Source organism: Tenrec ecaudatus, chromosome X (genome assembly GCF_050624435.1).
Source record: "Tenrec ecaudatus isolate mTenEca1 chromosome X, mTenEca1.hap1, whole genome shotgun sequence".
Taxonomy (NCBI): domain Eukaryota; kingdom Metazoa; phylum Chordata; class Mammalia; order Afrosoricida; family Tenrecidae; genus Tenrec; species Tenrec ecaudatus.
In genome coordinates this window covers 58,204,829-58,227,065 of record NC_134548.1, presented here as the reverse complement: position 1 = coordinate 58,227,065, position 22,237 = coordinate 58,204,829, and the positions used below count along the sequence as shown (strand labels likewise).

General features: G+C 39.7%; 1 protein-coding gene across 13 annotated transcripts in view; it reads left to right on the top strand.

Annotated features, from left to right (window-relative positions):
- HUWE1 (HECT, UBA and WWE domain containing E3 ubiquitin protein ligase 1) overlaps positions 1-22,237 on the top strand; it is a 146,466-nt gene that overhangs the window by 102,173 nt on the left and 22,056 nt on the right. For all 13 annotated transcript variants that reach the window (XM_075538663.1, XM_075538664.1, XM_075538670.1 and 10 more), the window contains 15 exons: positions 1,019-1,085; positions 2,250-2,464; positions 5,940-6,151; positions 7,256-7,438; positions 12,553-12,725; positions 13,071-13,219; positions 13,962-14,037; positions 14,805-14,903; positions 15,458-15,591; positions 15,775-15,943; positions 17,369-17,597; positions 18,523-18,701; positions 18,961-19,050; positions 19,196-19,350; positions 21,235-21,280. In XM_075538663.1, coding sequence (XP_075394778.1) covers positions 1,019-1,085; positions 2,250-2,464; positions 5,940-6,151; positions 7,256-7,438; positions 12,553-12,725; positions 13,071-13,219; positions 13,962-14,037; positions 14,805-14,903; positions 15,458-15,591; positions 15,775-15,943; positions 17,369-17,597; positions 18,523-18,701; positions 18,961-19,050; positions 19,196-19,350; positions 21,235-21,280 — 2,176 coding nt within the window. The remainder of the gene's footprint in view (positions 1-1,018; positions 1,086-2,249; positions 2,465-5,939; positions 6,152-7,255; positions 7,439-12,552; positions 12,726-13,070; positions 13,220-13,961; positions 14,038-14,804; positions 14,904-15,457; positions 15,592-15,774; positions 15,944-17,368; positions 17,598-18,522; positions 18,702-18,960; positions 19,051-19,195; positions 19,351-21,234; positions 21,281-22,237) is intronic.

The following is a 22,237-nucleotide window of genomic DNA, read 5'->3' as shown; positions in this document are numbered from 1 at the left end:
ACATTCCTCTAGTTCCTAAATGCTTCCTCCTCCCACTCCCACTCTCATGATCCTAATTCTACCTTGCAAGTCTGGCTAGACCAGAGGATGTACACAGTTGCAGATAGGAGCTGGGAGCACAGGGAGTCCGGGGTGGATAATCTCTTCAGGACTAGTGGTGTGAGTGGCGATACTTGGAGGGTGGGTTGGAAAGGGGGAACCGATTACAAGGATCTACATGTGACCTCCCTGGGGCATGGATAACAGGGAAGTGGGTGAAGGGAGGTGTCAGGGCAAGATAGAACAAGATAATAATTTATAAATTATCAAGGGTTCATGAAGGAGGGAGGAGTGGGGATGGAGGGGGGAATATGATCGGGCTTAAGTGGTGGACACATGTTTTGAGAATGATGAGGGTAATGAATGTACAAATGTGCTTTACATAACTGTTGTATGTATGGATTGTGAAAAGAGTTGTATGAGCCCCTAATAAAACGATATTTAAAATGTACAAATGTGCTTGACACGATGCATGTATGGATTGTGATAAGAGTTGTATGCGCCCCCAATAAAATGATTACATATATATAATTGAACTACTGAAAAAAGAAAACCTGAGCCCCACCTAGAACTTCTGAAAGAACAGGATTTTTAACCTTTTTAGAGAATAACTGCAGGTAAAAAGCCTATTTGAAAATGAAATTGAATTTTTTTTTGCCACCCCCGCCATCCTCCTAAAATTGAATTTAAAAAAATTACTTTTTGACTAACAATGACGGCATTGAGGTGTCTATGGGATATTTTTTTTCATCCCCACTAGGAATTTGGAAATTTTAATTCTCATCTTCCTTTGTCTTTGCCCCCCTAATCTGGTATTTATATTACTGAGTGTCCACAGATTATGGTAGTGAAGTAGTTAAAGGTCAGCTTAGGATCAGCTGTAGCTTTCTTATCTGAACCTTGGTAGCCAGTCTTGTCATCTTGGGGCATCTAGTCTTGGAAATTATAATGGCTCAAGACTTTTTTTTTTCTTTTACAGAGTCAGGTCTTTGCTGCCGATGGTGCCTCCACTGAGACTTCCACATCAGGAACCTCCCAAGGAGAGGGTATTAAATAATTTGTTTTTTTATCCTCACAAATTTTTATTGCTTGAGAACATAAGTTGAAAAAATCGTGGCTGTCCTAGGATTTCATTGTTCCATATGTAAGCAGAAGCTCCTTACAGGCTTAAATGAATGAAACTGATTTAGCAAACTTTACATTGGTTGCAGTGGTAGCACCTTTCAGTGCTGCCCTTTAAACTACCACATTCTTGTCTCTAGGTGATCCCCATGCTGCCATATTAGATGTTTATAAGGCCAATGACAGTATTTAACTCTTTGCTTTGCATGCTAGATTTCTGCTCTTTAAAATATCAACAGCACACATTGTGGGTGGCTACTCATTATGATTTTGGGAAATTTCATCTGGAAAATTTCTAATCCAACTTTTCCCAGAGTTATGTCTTAGGTAGGAACGTTGTCTTGAAGCCTAGTTAGAGACACTGTGCTTAATATCAAATTAGCCCCCTAGAGAGATCAGGAAAGCCGTTATTAAAATATTAGTTAGTAGTGTATATAATGTGGATGATGCCAGTAAATTCTAGACGAGCCTCAGTGCCTACTAGTTAGACACCAAAATGAATCAGATATGATGCTGTGCTTAACGAATTTGGTTTAATGATAAAAAGAACTCTACAATACCTCTAATACAAGACAGCTGTGTGACTAGAGGCGTGCTTATATAAGATATAAACTACTTGCTGTAAATAGAATAGAGGTTTTAATAGCTGGTATTTGGAAGTAAGTTGCCATGCCTTCTGGATAAATTCGTACTACCAAAGTTTTAGTTAGTAGCTGAGCAATTAACTGTACTATCAGCAAATCATAATAGATATTGAGCATTTGAGCTGAACTAAATAAATAGTGTGTCAGATATGATTGAGAAGATTACAGGATATAAATGGCATATTTGTAGAACAACTATTAGTGTACTGTTTCTGGAACATGTATAAGAGAAGGGAAATGATTCGAGATAAATGGATACTTGTCAAAACCTCCCTCCACTGTATTAGGTTGGCAGACCACGTCTCACCTGGTTCCTCCTAGTTTATTACATGTAGGGAAGGGTGTTCAGTTTGTACTGTTGGCCTCGAATTGAAGAAGTCATATTCTCATCACTTAGACATGATTTCCCAGTATAAAATTGAACCAGTATTTGTTTCTTGACAGCTTCAACTCCAGAGGAGTCTCGAGATGGAAAGAAGGATAAAGAAGGAGACCGGGCCTCTGAAGAAGGCAAGCAGAAAGGCAAGGGCAGCAAACCTTTAATGCCCACTTCAACTATCCTTCGTCTTCTGGCAGAGTTGGTGAGGTCTTATGTTGGTATTGCTACACTGATTGCCAACTATAGCTACACTGTCGGCCAGTCTGAGCTGATCAAAGAGGTAATATTTCAGCTTCTGCTTAATAAGTAGTCACTATTTCAGTACGAAGCGTCTGGTGTCATAATTGGTTAAGCATGGGCTGTGATCTGCAAGGTCAGCAATTTGAAACCACCAACTTACTCCGTGGGAGAAAGATGGGATGTTCTTTCTACTCCTATAAACAGGACTGTCCCCAGGGCAGTTCTTCTCTGTCCTATAGGGCCAGTATGAGTCAGCATCAACTCAGTGGCAGTGAATGGTTTCAGTGTGGATTCTCTAGGGGAACAAATGCAATGAAGGATAATTTTTTTTCATGTCTTACACTGTCCGATGTCTCCCTTCATCCACTTTCTGTTGTCCATCCCCCAGGGGGGGGTTAAATGTAGATCATTGTGATCTGTTCTCCCTTTCTCCCCCACCTTCCCCTTAGCCTCCTGGCATCGCTACTTTCATTATTGGGGTTTATCTGTCCTCGATTTCCTGTGTTTCCAGCTCTTCCCTGTACCTGTACATCCTCTGGTCTAGCTGGATTTGTAAGGTAGAATTGGAATCATGATAGTGGGGGAGGAGGAAGCATTAAAGAACTAGAGGACAGTTGTATGTTTCATCAGTGCTATACTGCACCCTGACTGGCTCTGAAAAATCCACTCTTAATATTTAAGTCTTAAGTCTATACTATTTCCCTAAGTCTTTAGGTGACTTCTGTAGTAGTTGTTAAGTGCCATCGAGTCAGTTCCAACCCAACTTGTGCTCAGCAGAACAAAACACTGCCTGGCCCCGCACCATCCTCACAATTATTTCTATGCTTCTGCCCATTGTTGCATCCATGGTGTCAATTGATCTTATCGAGATACTTGTCTTCTGCTTCTTTCTGGACATGTCCAAACTATTTAAGAGAAAGTATTGCCAGCCTTGAGTCTTATAAGCCAGCCAGAATATCAGCTGAGGCACCCTACTTTTACCACAAAACGGCTGAAAAACTCAGCATGAAGACATATGGCAATAATGATCTGGGTAGGGAGTAAAATAGTAATTCAAAGAGATGGATTTGGGAGATGAGATCGTGGGCTCAAGGTTATTTTTGTTTAGTGTGTAATTTTCTTGTAGATAACGTATCCAATAAGACTAGAGGGGGAAAGGTATGAGAATATGTAGAATTTGAGAGATACAGATGAAGTATCTAAGTAATGGTCTCTAGATAACATTTTATTGTGCCTATATGAAATTAAAGTCTGAGTGTAGCAGCAGCCACTAGCATTACAATATAGTATTTTCATATAGTGTGACTTTTTGAAAGCAGCTGCTTTTAAGTTATTCAGGATATGTAAGATAGCCACCAAAATGCAACTGTTCGTATATGTGCAATTCTGTGGCATTAATTACATTCCTTGAGTTATATAACCATTCTCCTTTACTGTTTCTCTCCCATTAACATAAACTTTTTGTCCCCTTAAATTTCCTTTCTCGTGACTGTTGTCATTTTGTTCTGATACACATACACTTGAAAGACCATAATGCTTGAAGGCAGAATTTCTTTAATAAACTGTTCTTTGGTTTTAATGTTTTTGTTTAAAATTTACAGATTATCTCAGGGCAGTGCTCTAAGGAGTTTATCCATAATCTTTGTTTTCTTTTGTTGAATTTTTATTTTAATGCAATTATAAATACAAAAAGTAAAAAAATTATAATTGATCCTTTTTTAATCATTTTATTGGGGCCTCGTCTAACTCTTATCACAATTTATACATACATCCATTGTGTCAAGTACATTTGTTACCATCATCCCTTTTCAAAATGTTTTCTTTTTATTTGAGCCCTTGGTGTATCGGCTCCTCATTTTTTTCTCCTCCCTCCCTCACCTTTTTTAATTTTTAAATTATGATTATTTCTATTATATAAACCATTGTATCACCAGCAGTATATGCAAGTTCTGCTTTTTTCCTGCCAACCCTTGATATTCTTCCTAGTTCTTTTGTTTATTCTTGAAGCCAGACTAGTGAATTTGTAGTGGCATTGAATTATGTTTGAAATTTATATTCCCTCTTGGCCATCTTGTTTTATATTAGCTATTTGAATACTCTTGTGAAGTATGTGTTCAAGTCCTTTGTTCTTGTCTTCACTTGAGGTATTTGTACATTCTGGATTTATGTACATTACAGAATTAAGTATTGACTATATGGTTTTACTTTAAAACTTGTGCTCATTTATACCAATTTTTCATAATTACTTGTAAAATTACTTTTAATTACACGTTTCTTATTTGTCTTTTAATGTGTGTCAAGTGATTACTTATATTGGGTACTATGGAGTCTGTTCTGGCGCGTAGTCATCCTGCATAAGGTTTTTGAGGCTGTAAATCTATATGCCAACAAATGACCTCATCTTTTTGTCTCAGAATGACTAGTGATTTTTAGCTGCCAACTTTTTGGTTAGTAGCCCAATGCTCACCGGGCAGTGTTACTGATGCTCCTTGGATACGTCTAGGCATCTTACAAATGCTATTGATACCTTACCTCAGCAAAGCAAGATTGTTTGGTTATTGTTCACTCATTTTTTCCCTCCCCGCTATCCCCTTCCCCCTGAACCCTTGATAATTTATAAATTATTTTGTCATATCTTCCACTGTCCTACGTCTCCCTCACCCACTTCTCCGCTGTCCATCCCCCAAGGAGGTGGGTATAAATAGACCTTGTAATGTGTTCCCTCTTTCTCCCTCAACATCCCTCCACTCTCCCAATATCGCCCCTCTTACGGTCTTGAGGGGTTCATCTGTCCCGGGCTCCCTGTATTTCCAGTTCCTATCTGCCAGTGTACATCCTCCGGTCCAGCCAGATATGTAAGGTTTTCACAAACTTTTTGAAGCCCCCATGTGTTTGTTCACAATGTTGTTTATTCTTCACCTCTATTCCGTTCCAAAACCTTCAATCCATTTTGATCCACAAATAACAGATTAAGAAGATTCTAGCTTTGTTTTATTCCCATTTATCCTTTTTAATTTTGCCTATCATATCTGTGAATTGGTTGTCTTCCACTTTAGCTCGGGCCAGTTTCTAGGTCAGGCTCCTGTCCACTTTGTGTAGGAATCATCAACTACTAAAATTTAATTGATTTCTGACAAGGATAAAAACATGCATACTAGAAGTTTAGATCTAAGCTATTTTTGTTATTGACAGAATTCTTTATGGAAGCCATTTTTCTTTGAGTCAGATAATAAAAATATTTTTAACTTGTCTTATTTTTAAAGTTATGCTGTGAGCAGTTCTGTTGAATATTATAAGTAAAAATGTTTTTCAAAGTACCAAGTGACATCTGTATTATGGAATGGATGGTTTTCCAAGCATAAAATCTAGGTTTACTACTTATTTAGCTGATTCTTTGAACCTTGGTCTTCTCATGTATAAAGTAGACCTGATATACACTCAGTAGATGACATTGAGTGGTCTTGTTGCTGTGCAAATGATAATAGTGTAAATGTCATAATTTATGGCTTTTTCAGGACTGCAGTGTGCTTGCTTTTGTTTTGGATCACCTCCTCCCACATTCCCAGAATGCAGAAGACAAAGACACACCTGCACTAGCTCGCCTATTTCTTGCGAGCTTGGCTGCTGCAGGAAGTGGTACAGATGCCCAGGTTGCATTAGTGAATGAAGTAAAGGCAGCCCTTGGACGGGCACTGGCTATGGCTGAAAGTACAGAGAAGCATGCCAGGTAATACAGTTCTATTGACTAAGTAATAGTATTCTCTTACTTCTTCGTGGACTTTAAGACGTACTCTTTTAATAATAGCATTGTATCGTGAAGGTGAGTAAAATAGTATTGCTACTAGAGTTCTTGCGTGCTTGGGTTTATTCCACCAAAGATCTTTACTTCTGTCTCTGCACTCAGACTATGACAAGTTCTGTCAGTCTACTTATGGTGCCTTCTACGAAAAAGTCCAACCAAAATAGTGCCTTGGAAGGGATGAGTTCAATTCAAGGCAGAGAGGTGGTGGCAACTATTTTTTTTTATTCCAAAGGGGGGGTAGTCTTGATAAGTTTTCTCAAGGGATCAAGAAATACCATGATCATGGGTGCTTATTAAGAAGACATTTTAAGAAAATTTAAAACTACATTGATGAGGAAAAGGGCAGGAAAGATGTACCAAGAATTCCCTCTGCCCCCTGATATTGACAGTGTCACTGCTCATTCTTCAAGGTTAGCAATTGCTGTCCTCCAAGAATTTCATTAGAAACAATACCCCTATCCACCTTTGAGCCTTAAATTGCTTGTTTAGATTTTTTTTATGTTGGTCCCCAAACTGAAAGAACGTTAGGAATACAATTTTGATCCTTTGAAAATTTCAAAACTACCCTTTGACATGGTATTAAGTTGAGCACAATTTTTCAGGAAAACATTGGAAAGATATAAACACTACTTTAAACATATGTAGACCTTGATGGGAGCATTTGTTGAGGAACCACAGATTGATGTTTTTTATATTTTTGTGCAATAGAGATTTGTGATTTTTGTAGCAGCAGTTTTTCACTTAACCACATATTTTCCTGGTCATCCTAAATCATTCAAAATATGCAGAGCACTGATTTTATTTGGATCTGATTAAAGGGGGGGGCAACATTTCCACTTTGTTCAAGCAAGAAGTTGGGCAAATTTAATTTTATTTAATTTTAATTTAATGGAAATAGAGTGTGTTATCACTCGGGGTGTGAGTTCACACTTGTTTAGATATTTTTTCCATAATGAAATAACAAAAGGCATAGGAGACTGGTCTGAGAATGCTTTATTAACATGTTAGTGGTGTAAACTTCTTTCCCAGACTTCAGGCAGTGATGTGTATCATCAGTACTATCATGGAGTCCTGTCCCTCCACCTCCAGCTTCTACAGCAGTGCCACAGCCAAGAGTCAGCATAATGGCATGAACAACATCATTCGACTCTTCCTGAAGAAGGGACTGGTCAATGACCTGGCCAGAGTTCCTCATAGCCTGGATCTGTCCAGGTAAAATTTCCTGGTTCTTCCTCAGCCTGACTTTTCTCCTTAGCTTGCTTATTTACTTCATAAATTCAAACCACTTGAGTAGTAAAGAGGAAGTTAGTGTGATAGAAAAACAATTGAAGGTAGATGGGAGAAGTCCATAGTACTGTTGCATTTTTAGTAATAGACCTTGATTTTCTCATTTGCTACAAACCCCCCCACCCCCATGTTTTGCTTCCACTTTAATTTAATAGTTCTTTTTATAGATACCAAATTACTTTTTACTAAAATAATAGTACACCTTTTATATTATTGTGTAACATGGTGGTTGTTTGGGGATTTGTTTTGACTTCATTTGCATTTGAGTTCATCTCTACCTTTACCTTTAAGTTTTCGTCCTATTAAATGCACAGCCACATTCAAAATTGTTTGTCCAGAACAGAGTCTTGCATTATATCTGGTTAGGATTTTTTAATCTTAATTTAACAACATATTCCCCCTATCCCCATTGCTGTAACTTAAAGTTTCCGGGCCTGCTATCCTACAAGATGCTTTGCCTTATAAAGTCTATCCGTTATTTTCTTACAGTGTAATTTAGCTAACTCCTTTACTCACTAAAAGGGCTGATTAAACAAAACATTTTGGGTTAGACTCTTATCTCAAGTCATGTACATTTCATATTTTAAGAGACACATTTTTGAACTGCCTTGAATAATGTTAAGACTGGCCACTTCCTGGGTTAGTGTAATTATTGGTATTGTTTCGTTTTCCTAGAAATAATCTGTATTGTTAACTTTGGCAATGTACAATTGTCAAATTCTCTAATAACCATGTACCTAATGATTGATCTTTATACCAACTGATAAACCTTTCCTGAGTCGATTGATTTCTTTTGAGTGTTATATGTGACTGCTTTGTAATTTCTGTCTTTTCATGCTATGTTATTAGCCAGTATTTTTGCGTGGTACAGCCCAATTTCAATAGGGAAATCCTATTTGGTTACCCATAAATACTATTCCTACTGAAACAGATTTTAAGTCTCTCCCTTAAATGTATGTTTTTCTGATTTTTTTTTATGGATTTACCTAGATTTTTTTTAACTGATTCAATGATTTGAAGTATAATTAGCATTCTTTTTCATGCTTAAATAATTTTGGTGAGTAGTTCTCTCTGTTGACTTGTTTGTTCTTTTTCTTATATCATTTTATTGGGGGTTCTCACACCTCTTATAAGATTCCACACATCAGTTGTATCAAGCATATTTGTACATAATGTTGCCATCATTTCTAAACATTTACTTTCTTTTTGAGCCCGGGATCTCAGTTCCTTTTTCCCCTTCCACCCTCTTTACCCCTTAATAAATTAAAATTATTATTTTCTAATCTTACACCAACTTTTCTTTTCCTTCATCCCCGATTCTGTTGTTCATGCCCCTGGGAAGGTGGCGGGGGGGTAATGGGTCAGTCTTTATGCTCAGTTACCCCTTCATCCCCTTTGCTCCCCATTTTCCCCTTACCCTCCTGGTATTCGCTACCTCTGTTTCTGTTCCTGAGAGGTTTATCGTGAGCTCTCATCTGTACCATTGCGTTTGTTCTTTTAATATAGTCTTGCCTTTATTTTTTATCCTGTCTTTGTTACATTTTATTTTTCCAAAACCTTATTGGGGGCTAATAACAGATATCATACCTTTTTAAAATTTTAAGACATTTAAAACTGTCAAGCTTATGTGATGAAAAGTATATATCTGGTTTGTTTGGTTTGTTTTTTTTTATATATATCTGGTTTGTTGAATGAAAAGTTTCCAATAATAAAAAGTTTAGCGTATATCTTCTCAAATTCCATATTCTCTTGCATAGCTAGACAAAATTTATCATTGATATAATAGTCTATTTTATACTCTAATATGTTCAATTATTCAAATATGTCTTTATGGCCTTAAGAAGGATATTTTGGTCTGAAGTCCGATGGAGGATTACACATTGCATTTGCATGTCACATACCTTTTGTTTTGATCACATTTGACTTTCTTAAAGAATCCAGACCAAGTATGCTATCCTTTTAGACCAGTGGTTCTCAACCTCCCTAAGGCCACCACCCTTTAATACAGTTCATGTTGTGGTGGCAACTCCCCTCCCCCAACCATAAAATTATTTTCGTTGCTACTTCATAACTATAATTTTGGTGCTGTTATGAATTTGGCGACCTCTGTAAAAGGGTTGTTTCACTGCCCCTAACGGGTCACAATCTACGGGTTGAGAGCCACTGCTGTAGACTACCTTCACTCCGGATTTGTTTGTTTCCTTGTGTTAGTTTCAGATTAACTGTTTCTGGCAAGAATACTACATAGGTAATGTATGTCCTTATCAGTACATCACATAATGAGAATAATGCCAAATTTCTCATTTTTCCATTATTGGTGATATAGTACATTTGATCACAAATTGTATGTTACATTCCCCTTTGTAATTTATAATTAATCTGAATTGATACTTTGAGATTATGTAAACATCCTATTCTAAAGTTTTATTTTCAGCTCAAGTACATTGACAGATGATTTTCTGATTCTCTTGTTCTTATTGATAACATTCTTCTTTAATAAATAACTCTCTTCCCAATTTTTATCTCTGTAAATTCATATTCAGTGTGTTATAAGTCTTCTAGATGCTCAAGCAGTCTCAAATTTGGCCTGTGGTAATAGCCCCATTTTAAAAGACAATTGGCGTGGAGATGGGTTCCTTTCCTGGAATCATTCTTTTCTCTGGTGAATTCTTGTTCCTTTGTTGTGGAATGGTGTAAGTCTGGATGCTAGGAGGCAGTAATAAAGCAGTGCTGTTCTAATTTCAATGGGATCCTGCTTGAATTCACCTTATACTGAGAATTCACAGCACACCTCTGTATGCAGCACCTGTTGCACGGGTACCTTAAAAAGCAGTTTGAAATCCACAAGATGTTAAAATTTTTTATCATGTACCATTGTGCCTTTAAGGCTTGAGAAGTAAAGGCTAGCATTTGTATTTACTTCTAAATCATTTTATTGGGGGGGCTCATACAACTCGTATCACAATCCATACATACATCCATGTGTCCCGCACATTTGTACGTTTATTGCCCAAAACATTCGCTTTCTACTTGAGCTCTTGGTATCAGCTCCTCATTTTCCCACTCCCTCCCAACCTACCTCCCTCCACGCCTCCACCCCCCATGAACTCTTGATCATTTATAAATTATTGTTTTGTGATGTCTTACACTGTCCCACCTCTCCCTTCACCCACTTTTCTGTTGGGGCTTATATGTAGATCCTTGTAATTGGTTCCCTCTTTCTCCTCCACCCTCATGGTATCGCCACTCTCACCAGTGGTCCTGAAGGGTTCATGTGTCCTGGATTCCCTGTGTTTCCAATTCTGTCTGTACTAGTGTATATCCTCTGTTTAGTCGGATTTGTAAGATAGAATTGGGATCATGATTGTGCGAGGTGTGGGGAAACACCCAAGAATTAGAGGCAAGTTGCATGTTTCATCGTTGGCACACTGTACTGGCTGGTCTCCTCCCCGCGACCCTTTTGTAAGGGTATGTCCAGTTGCCTATAGATGGGCTTTGGGTCCCCACTCCGCACTCCCCCTCATACACAATGATAGGATTTTTTTTGTTCTTTAATGCCTGGTACCTGGTGTGCTTCTTCCACGTGGGCTTTGTTGCTTCTCAGCTACATGGCCGCTTATTTACCTTCAAATCTTTAAGACCCCAGACGGTATATCTTTTGATAGCTGTGCACTGTCAGCTTTCTTCACCACATTTGCTTATGCACCCATTTGTCTTCAGCAATCGTGTCTGAAAGGTGAGCATCATGGAATGCAACTTTAATAGAACAAATTTTTCTTGCATTGAGGTAGTACTTGTGTGGAGGCCTAATATACATCTGCTACCTTAATACTAAACTTTTAGATATATGCACATAGATCTATTTCCCCGTCTTCTTATATAAATATATTTGCATATGTAGTGCCTGTATTTAGGCCTCTATAAATGCCCTTTGCCCCCTAGTTCTTTCCTCTTATTCCTTTTACCTTCCTATTGTCCCACTATCATGCTCAGCTTTCATTTGTCTGTCAGTAATTCTTCTCAATTATATTGCCCTTAATCAAGTCCTTCCAGGCTTCTTTTACACCCTCCTCGCCACTGATTTTGGATAACATGTTGTTCTGTTGTCCCTGGGTTTAACACCATTTCCATTCCCCCACCCCCACCCCTCTCCCATGTCCCCCCAAAACCTTCGGTCTCCTTGTTTTCTCCTCAGGATTGTTTATCCCACCTCTCTTATCTAGATAGACCTGCAGAGATAATAATATGCATGAAAATAAGACAACAAAACAATGACGAAAAAGAAAGAAACGCCTTTAAACAGTTCATGGTCTGTTTGTTGACCTTTAGGCTGTTCCCAGTCGAGTCTGATGGTGTACCACACCCTGGCCCCACAGTCTATTTGTGGTGCTTCCTCAGGACTTCCTTGCTCTGCTCCCCATAGTGTTCTATTGCATACTCGTAGTGTTTTGCCTCTGTGTGGTAGTCCTATCAGGTGCAATTCCCACACTGTGTCTCCAGTGTTGACCCCTGTAGGGCTATGGGTCAGTGATAGATGCCATGTCTCAGTGGAGCGGGCCATATGGTCCCCTGTGCATTGGCTGCTGTGAGTGAGGATATCATTCTCAAGGCATGGTGGGCCAGGATGTGCTCCACTCTCTCTCCCCCTTCATTTGCTCCCGTGTGCTCTGATCTGACATGTCCCTCTCCCTGAACTGTAGCTTCAATGTTTTCCTCTTTAGTAAATTTTTCGGGGGGGAGGGGGGTTATTAAAACAAACTGGGTATGAATATTTTTGCAAATTTATGTGATTATCTAGGGTACAGTCTGCCTTTTAGTCCAAAACCTTGGCATAAAATAGTGACATTGTTTTTAACCCTTGCTTTTGGGGTGGGTTCCTTTGAGACCTTTGAAGTTAAATTATTCTAAAAAATGGAATGTTCTGTAATTTTTATTTTCTTCCTTTCTTTGCTAGTAGCTGCTGTTTTACGAATGGTACTAGCACTTGTAGGGCACCTACTATTTCTATATTCAGCCTATCTGTGTCTTCTTTATCTTAGTCCCAACATGGCCAACACAGTCAATGCTGCACTAAAACCTTTGGAAACACTTTCCCGCATTGTGAATCAGCCCAGTAGCCTTTTTGGCAGCAAGAGTGCTTCTAGCAAAAGCAAGTCTGAGCAGGATGCCCAAGGAACCTCTCAGGACTCCAGTAGCAACCAACAGGACCCAGGTAGGGAAGCAGAGCCAATGGACCAGGGGCGGGCGGTGGGGGCTTATTTATTTGATGGGTATGGGATCACAACTGTTCTAACTTTGTATTGTTTCCCTGGGAACTTGCTGGCCTTCCAGAGATGTCATAGTAGTGTGGGAATCTGCCCCACAAATAATTCCTTAAAATTGTAGCCTTATTTGGCTATCCTCACACGTAGCCTTGTCTTTTCCTTTGTCACCCATTCATTCTCTGATAGCTTGTAAACTTGACCACAGAAAGGACCTTACTGTTTTCATGCTTGCCTCATGGTTCTTAGCACTTAAGTAACTTTTGATTATTTTACCGGTTGGTTGATTGTTTCAGGCGAGCCTGGGGAAACAGAAGTGCAGGAGGAGGATCATGATGTCACTCAGACAGAGGTGGCAGATGGGGATATCATGGATGGGGAGGCTGAAACCGACTCAGTGGTGATTGCTGGGCAGCCTGAGGTGTTCAGTTCACAAGAGATGCAGGTAGGGAGGCAGATCACCCAGCATACCCCCTATTACAACACTGAACTGAACCCCCAGGTGTTTGTGGGTGGGTGAGTACTTTGGAGATTTGTCTTAATATGCTGTCTTCCTTGCAGAGAAGTGCAGATAATGCTTGAGTTAGGTGCTTAGTAAATGCTTGAATTATATTAAATGTGGGTGGGAGTGTTGCGGGTTAGGTACTATGTACTAAGAAATGGAATAAATCCCAACAAGAACATTTAAGCACAGGTGAAATGTTGAAGTAGAAGCCTAGCCTGAGGCGTTTAGGACTGGGATCTTGGATTTACGCTGGTTATTAATGAAAGCTCCTTAACATCACCTTGTGTCTTATAGTACCAGTTCTCAGTGGAGCATTAAATGGCAGTCTTATAAACTCTTTAAAACGAACTGTAATTTCTGAAGCTTGGTGTAGTAATGAGTAAGATTGGGCCAACAGTCCTAAGCTGCTGGATCTAAAAGAGATTAGCATGTGTTCCTGGATAGTATAAAGACTAAACTGATAGCAAACAGTTGAAATAAACCCATTTGAAAGGGATTCTGAGTAGGAATTGGTTGCATGTTGTAGTTTCTTGCTATTAGCACCAAGTGTGTGGTTTTAATGTAATGGTCACTGTCACACATGTCCTAGAAATCATGCTCCTTTGCTGGCATTTTTAGATTTTCAGTGCTAGCACAATGATAGACTTGTGTGCATCCATATATGTGTTCTATTTCTCTCCAGGTTGAGAATGAGCTGGAGGACCTGATAGATGAGTTGCTTGAGAGGGATGGCGGATCTGGGAACAGTACAATTATAGGTGAGAGCCCCAGAACTGAGTATAGCCTCTTCCTTTGCCTCAGTCTCTCTTGGGAGGACCCTTTTTCTCATCATCTGCTTGCTCAGCTCTGCCTAAGGGCTCCTAGCCAGCCTAGATTGCTGCTTGTGTTGATGTTGATGGTCAGAGGAGAAATTCACAAACTATCTGCAGGCCTCTGACAGATCTGAAGTGTTGCCAGTATGTTTGGGGTTGGGAGGGTGACCACCAGTATAGATGATACATCAGACACATTGAAAGAGTGTTTACTCATGGAAGCCTAGGGTGAGAGACCATTCCCTTTCAGTTTTTCGATAAAATCCAGAGACTTTTCTCCTCTTCTCAGTAGTGTGTAAAAAGAGTGATTGGTTGTTCCCTGCGGGTTGCCCTTTTCATACCTCAGAGGGAAAATAGCAGTGGTTGGTTACCCTGTCACCTGGCTCTAAGGATGTGTGTGTGTTACTTGTTTTTATTGTATCAGTCACGTAAATCAAAGGATAAATAAAAGTAGACCAGTGTTCTTAAATTTCACAAAGCCTTTTTACACCCAATATGTGATCAGTCCATTTTACAGATGAGGAAACTGAGACTCAGATAGGTAAAGTGACTGGCCAAGCTCACCTAGCTAGTTGATAGCAGAAAAATCCAGGTCTTCTTCCTCATCCAAAAAAGTGGATATATACTAAGAGTGCATAGCTACTTTAGGCGCACCCATTCTGGAAAGGGAAGTCCTCTGTTGTTCAGTGAAGGCTCTGCTCTGTAACCTTCAGTGAGCAGAAGTGGAGAGGATGAATCACAAGAGGACGTGCTGATGGATGAAGCTCCTTCCAACCTCAGCCAAGCTTCCACCTTGCAGGCCAACCGAGAAGGTGAGAGTGCTGAGGCCAGCAAGGCCTCCCTTCTTGCCCTGCACGTCTGACAGAAACTATGCTAGGGTTTTCCTGGAGGCAGCTGCTAAATGTGCAGAATAAAGAAGCATCTGTCTGCATGCGCTGACATACACCATCCACTTAATCCTCAGCCAGTTTTTCAATTAACATATTGCTACTGCTTGCCCAAAGTTTGTCACTTCTTTTCTTGGTTCGCTTTCTTCTCACCCGCCTGCTGTCATCGCTTCAGATTCCAGGGCTGGAAAGGCAAAGGGGCACCAGCAGACTTGGCCAAGTCCTAGACCATTGATCCTCAAGCACCACCCTATAGTGAGTCTCCACAATCAGCCACCCTGCTCAGTGTGTTGATGCATTGATTGGCACCTTCAGGAAATCTGGGCTGGCTCATTAAGTTTATACATCAACCCAGATTTGGTTCTTCCTCTCCTATAGTCAGATATCCCATCTCCTTCCCATTCAATCTGCTGGCCTGCACAGTAGCCTGTTTTTTTAGCTCCTCAGTATAGTCCTCCAATGTGCTCCCTTTGTTTTAGATTCCATGAATATCCTGGACCCTGAGGATGAGGAGGAGCACACTCAGGAAGAGGACAGCAGTGGCAGTAACGAGGATGAGGATGATAGTCAGGATGAAGAGGAGGAGGAGGAGGAAGATGAGGAGGATGATCAGGTGAGGGGGGACTGTGTTTGGGTTGGTTCAAACAACCACTTCCTTGGGAACCAGCTGGAGAAAATCAACCGACTGGGTTGCTAGCCTTAGCGCCGCCTCCCTCCTGTACAAATATCGCCTTGACGCCAGGCATCAGAAAATCCTTACCTCCAGCAATTCTCCATCTCCTGTTTTCCCCTTAAGGAGGATGATGAAGGTGAAGAGGGAGATGAAGATGATGACGACGATGGCTCTGAGATGGAATTGGATGAGGATTATCCTGATATGAACGCTTCTCCCTTGGTCCGATTTGAGCGCTTTGACCGGGAGGATGATCTCATCATTGAGTTTGACAACATGTTCTCCAGTGCTAGTAAGATACAGGGGTTCAGCTGGGTTTTCTCTCTTGATTCTTATACCCTTCTCTAGGGTAAGTCAAGCAGTGATCCAAAGCAACTCTGATAAATAGAGCACTTCTTTTCCTATGCTGACTTCCAGGGCAAGGGATATCTGAATCCATCTCTCTTAGTAGTATATACTTAAAGCAATAAATAATAAGAGGTTGCTTTTGTTCTCTCCACCTCAGTAAGCAAGCAGCCATTTTAGAGCCTGGACAACTTGATGATTAGCTGGACTTTTTAAAGGAAAAATAATGAGACTCAAGCTAATTGTATCAGACACCCGTGTACACACTACAGTGACAAGGCTATTGATAATCCTTATGTCTGTAGTGCTGACTCTTAAGTGTTTGAATGAGCACCTTTGAACTTGTCATTGGGGAATAGAATTGAGCATATTCACCCTGTTCATCAAAGTTGCATCTTTTCAAGAAGGGCTGATTGTTTTTTTACTCTACCTCCACGATCAACATCAAAGTTCACCTGTGGTGTTCAGTTGGCCTGTCAAGTTCCTATAATCAGGCTATCTTGATAAAGGACTATCTTGACCCCAAATCAGAAATATGTTATAACAGAAAACACGTTCTGGTCTATTTTCTTGGCCAAGTAATCTCTTACCTCTTTGAGCCTCAGTTTGTCACCTGTAAATGAAATTTTCAAAATAACAGGTGGGGTGGTACCTGGGATTAAATTAGATGATTTCCAAGATGCCTTCTATTCTGTGATTCTCTTTGCTAGTTCTGATTATCATCGGCCTTCCTTTTAATTTGAGACTTTATCCGTTCAGCAAATTGAATATATACCGTATGTACTCAAGTATAAGCCAACCTGACTATCAGCCAAAGCACCTAATTTTACCCCAAAAACTGCAGTAAAAATGTGCTGGAAAAACTCGGCTTATACACGAGTATATATGGTATTTGAGGAGTGCCTATTGTGTCTTAGGCAACAAGGGATACCACAATAAACAAAAGAAAAAAGTCATTAGCTGTATTGTCTATTGGGAATTAAAAGTAAGTAGGCATTACATCGCTGTATGGTAAGAAAGCAGAGTACCAGGTCATCTAATCCAGTTGCAAAGGCTTCACACGGGAAGTGACATAGTCTTAAAATAGCAAGCTAGAAGAGCCTTCAAGGTGGAGGGAGTGCATGTTTCTGAGGAAGCTGGAAGCATTACTGTGACTGTACTGTGAACAATGGAATGGGATTAGGTACTACGTAGGAGGCTATTGCAATGTCTAGGTGAGAGATGGTGGCATCGAGATGTGTGGGAATGAGGGAGAAAGGACAAAGCTCAGGTTTCCGTGTGAGGAAGTAAGGCCCAGGGGACATGGTTCTGCTTGAACAACCATGGAAGAAATTTCTTTTTGACACTGACCCTTTGCGTTTTGTCCTTGCAGCAGATATCCCCCCATCCCCAGGAAATATCCCTACCACTCACCCACTAATGGTACGACATGCAGACCACAGTTCCCTAACTCTGGGTAGTGGCTCTTCTACTACTCGTCTGACCCAGGGCATTGGGCGCAGCCAGAGGACCTTAAGGCAGCTGACAGCCAATACAGGCCACACGATTCATGTTCACTACCCAGGGAATCGCCAGCCCAACCCGCCTCTTATACTTCAGAGGTGAGTTACCTAGAAGATCTGTTGAATATGATAGTCACCTGGCTTAAGCATCATCTTGACTTTGGAAGAAATAATTTCTCAACCACTTAATGCCTGTGTCATACACAAACAAGGTATTTATCCCATTTGTTAGTGATTTATATGTGCAGCTTTTTGCAGAATAACAAGTTAATTGTCAAGTTCTTTTGCTTGAGAGTCTCGTGGATTAAGCATTTTAGGCCTTAGAGTTCAGTGGGAGAAACCATTTTAAGAAGTTAAAGGAAGGGGGAAATAGGTGCTATTATAAGTCAGTGTAGTTTAGTGTTAGAATTCTTGCAGAAAGCCTGGCTTTGATTCCTAAATAATATAGCTCATGCACAGCCACCATCCATCTGGCAGTGGAGGCTTGCATGTTGTTATGGTGCTGGACACGTTTCAGAGGATCTTGCAGACTAAGATAAAAGTAAAAAAGAAAGGTTTTGTGATCTATTTCAGGAAATCAGCTAGTAAAAACCCTTTGGGTAAAAATAGTCAACCCAAAACCAATCATGGGGATGGCACAGCATCAGGGAACATTTTATTCCATTGTTCATGAGGTCACCATGAGTGTCAATGCCACAGCACTAAAACAGCAAATGGCCAGAGTATTAACTACGGTGGGGGATACAAGAAAGGAATACTCTAGCATAGTGTGGCATATCAATGACACACCATGCCCAGACATATGGAATAATGCAGAAGCACTGACCAAACAAAGTTCTCTGAGAAAATCAGAAAAGGTAGCTCATTAATTATCTGTAGAGCAATAGCATTCATAATAGTTTTACATTTAATATAATCATGCAAAATATATGTAATTATTAATCTCAAAAGATGGTCTCATGGTAACAGGTTGTAAAAGCCCTATGGACTTAATGGTGCTTATTACCCCACCATCACTGTGTAGGTTGCTGGGCCCATCAGCTGCTGCTGACATCCTTCAGCTGAGCAGCAGCCTCCCTCTACAAAGCCGCGGCCGAGCCCGCCTCCTGGTAGGCAATGATGACGTTCATATTATCGCCCGATCTGATGATGAACTATTGGATGACTTTTTTCATGACCAGAGCACAGCTACCAGCCAAGCAGGCAAGTTTGTATAGTGAAAGGTAGGGTAGAAATTGTCAAATTCTCATTTTCCCGCCTATGGAAAGCAAGCACTATCTGTCTTGGAGAAACTCCATTTAAATAAAAATGAGAGCCACTCAATGACTAGCTAAGTGTCTCTTGGTGCCTATTAGAGCAAACTTTGTGATACACATTAACTCTGGGTTAAGAAAATGCCAGTTTGTGGATCAATTGACACCTGACAAGGCCAAGGATCTTATTCTCCTTTATTCCTCTACAGGAACTCTCTCCAGTATCCCCACAGCCCTGACCCGCTGGACAGAGGAATGCAAAGTTCTTGATGCTGAGAGCATGCACGACTGTGTTTCAGGTGTGTGGCAATTATTAGGGAGGTTAGCTTCTAGGCCTTGGAAGGGTAAATGGGGTGTCCCTGGTTCCCTGTGGCCATAAGTTGTGTGATTCTTGACTTTTTCCCTCACTCCACCATATGAACTTTTATCTTTGCCTCTTTGTAGTTGTTAAAGTGCCCATTGTCAATCACCTGGAATTCCTGAGGGATGAAGAGCTGGAAGAAAGACGGGAGAAACGAAGGAAACAATTGGCTGAGGAAGAAACAAAGGTGAACGACAAAAGCAAAGAAGATAAAGAAAACAGGGATCAGAGTGCACAGGTGATTCCCAAGGGCTGGGAGGATTCCTCTTTGCCTGTTTGTCTAAATTTTCATAGAGTTTTGGCATACATGTGACACCAAGAGCCACATTGAACCTGAGAAATGATTCATTCCAAATTCATCATACACTCAGAAATTTTAAAGAGAAGAGTTCGTTCAAACCCAGTGTGACATTGAGGGAGCTAAAGCTGAAAACTGAATGGCTCCTGATTTGGTCACAATGAATAAATAGTCCCTATCTTCAGTGATTGAAACTTGACCAAGAGAATGATCTAATCAAGGGATTTGAAATTTAATAATAAGTTTCCATGTTGCTCAGTTCCATTTTCCTCATTGGACTTCCAGTGTGCAGAACCTTATCAGGATGCCATACCATTGGTTGAACAAGTCAACCTTAGGTGGCAGATCACTGGAAGCATTCCTATTCTGAACCCATTGTCATTTGTCATTTCTTAGGACTGTTACATGGCTTTGGTTGAGTAAGAAACTACCTACCTTATTCTAAGACTTCTGGGACATGAATAGTAGACCTATAAAATATTCGAGGTAAAAACTGGTAGATTTATAAAATGTTTGTGATTTTCCTATATCTCACTAACAGATGAAAATAGGAGAGTGAAATGTTTGATTATGACAACAGATTTGAGCTAACATCTTTTTAGAGAGATATTTTTTACATAATAAGCTTTTTAAACATGGAAAATAAGCACATTTATTGAAGAGATAAAAGATATGGTTCTACTCTATTCTATGAATTGACTTGACAGTTGAGGCACCCAGGTGAATTTTATATCAGAAAAGGTGTAATGTAGATAAAAGTTCAGCATTTTTTTTTTAAGAAAAATCATTGGATACCGATATAAAGAAAATTATGTGTTTCTACATCTCACCTCCACAGAGAAATAGCAGATTTTGTAAGACTAGATACTGAGGATAATAATTTTCATGTTTTGGTTCTAACTAAAAATATTGCTTGAATTTTTAATATGGACAAAATGGGTATTAAATAAAAAATAGCCTCCATCAGAAAGCAATGCTTCCATCTCCAACCCTGCTCCCAAAGAATTCTATACTTTGCAATTTATGCCCCATCAAAATGGAAAGTAATTTTGGATTCTTGGGGTTGCTTGAGTTATGTTTGTTTAAATCATCTTTCAATTTTGGGAACCAAAAGAGGCCTGAAGAATCAAGATCGGACTATACGGTAAATGGTATAAGGTTTTCCAATGAGATTCTCTTAGAATAGCCCTTGCTACCCTGAAAGGGGTGAGCCGTTACATTATTATGATGAAAAAATTCATCAACACAACCTTCCTGGTCTTTTTTCATCAGTGCAGTGTTCATTTTCTTAACAGTTTTTACTAATAAATCTCCCATGATCTTCCTGTGTCCTTTGCAGAAGTCTGTTATGATTACCCATTTGGAATCTCAAAAAAGTTACTATAATATTTACTCGCTCTGGTATATGAGTGGGCTTCAAAGAGTAAAAGGAAAGACTCATATTTTAATTGTTTTTCCATGAATTTCTTACAGCTCATATATTGATAAAACTTTAAGAGATTCTGGATGATATTCACAGTATGCTCAGATTATAGCCTTATGCCCGGTACTGTGGTGATATTTGTAGTTCAGCTAGCCACTTGGCAATGTGGTATCCAATTTCCTCTATCTACCCCACCCCTACAAGCCATCCTTGAATATAAATATGTGTAGAGAACTTAGTTCTATATTTGTACAGTAAAGCAGTCATCTATCTTCCTTTGGTGACATGTCTTAAACATTTTCCATCCAGAACACTGAACTCTTCTCAATGGTACATGACTATCTTTAGGGTTGTTTTGTTTGTTTGTTTGTTTCAAATTGGTCTGCCCATTCTGTTTACAGTGTACTGCATCAAAGACAAATGATTCAGCTGAACAGAACCTCTCAGGTAATTTCTTTTCCCTTTCTTCCTAAATTATTAATGATTTGTTCTTGCTCCTTTGTCTTCCATGTAGCTGATCCAATTTGGCTGAAGATGAATACTGGTGCTCTGTAGGATGAGGTAGTAGATTGTATAGTTGTAGGGTCATAACCCATCTTGGAGATAACTATACAGTCTACTGTCTTTCCCACGGTGGTACACTTCTCCTCTGACTGGATGTGTACAGATTCTTGTTTTGATTATGCTGTTTCATTCTTGCATATGGAACCAGGTTGTTTGTCCTGTTTCCTGACTGATGTTCTGTGCTCTGAAACTGAACATAAAGATTTTTGAGGTGATTAGTCCTTTGGTGCCTCCCATGAGAATACCTGATGAAAGTGGTTCCCAGATACCCATGGAAATGAATACATTAAGGAAGTTTTAATCAGTTTTTCATGAAGCTGACTTTATTTCATTAAAACGCTTTCGTTTTATATTTATAAGCATTATAATTCTGTTGTATGATTGTATTAAATTATAGTAACGGGTGTGTGTGTGTGTGTGTGTGTGTGTGTGTGTGTGTGTGTGTGTGTGTGTGTGTGTGTGTGTTTTAATATGGCAGACCTGTGTGGGTTCTTAAAAATTTCAGTAACCATATTGTGATTATAAAAACCAATCAGTGGTTTTATGTGTGTTGCTCTCCTTCCCTCCTGTATCCTCAGAACATTCTTAATACCTATTAAGTATTTTTCGAAACCGAGAATAGATTTCCTAATACCTTTATCCAAGTAAATCTCTGAAAGGATATGTCACAGTAGAATGGCCTTTTTACCTGTGTCATTCTTAACCTACTGCTGCTCATGTTAGAAGATTCTGCTCATGCCAGGGTGAGGTAGTAAGTTGTATTGTTGTGGGGTAGGGATTTTATGCCCCAATTAGAAGATAACTATACAACCTACTACTTTCCTTAGCATGTGGCACAGT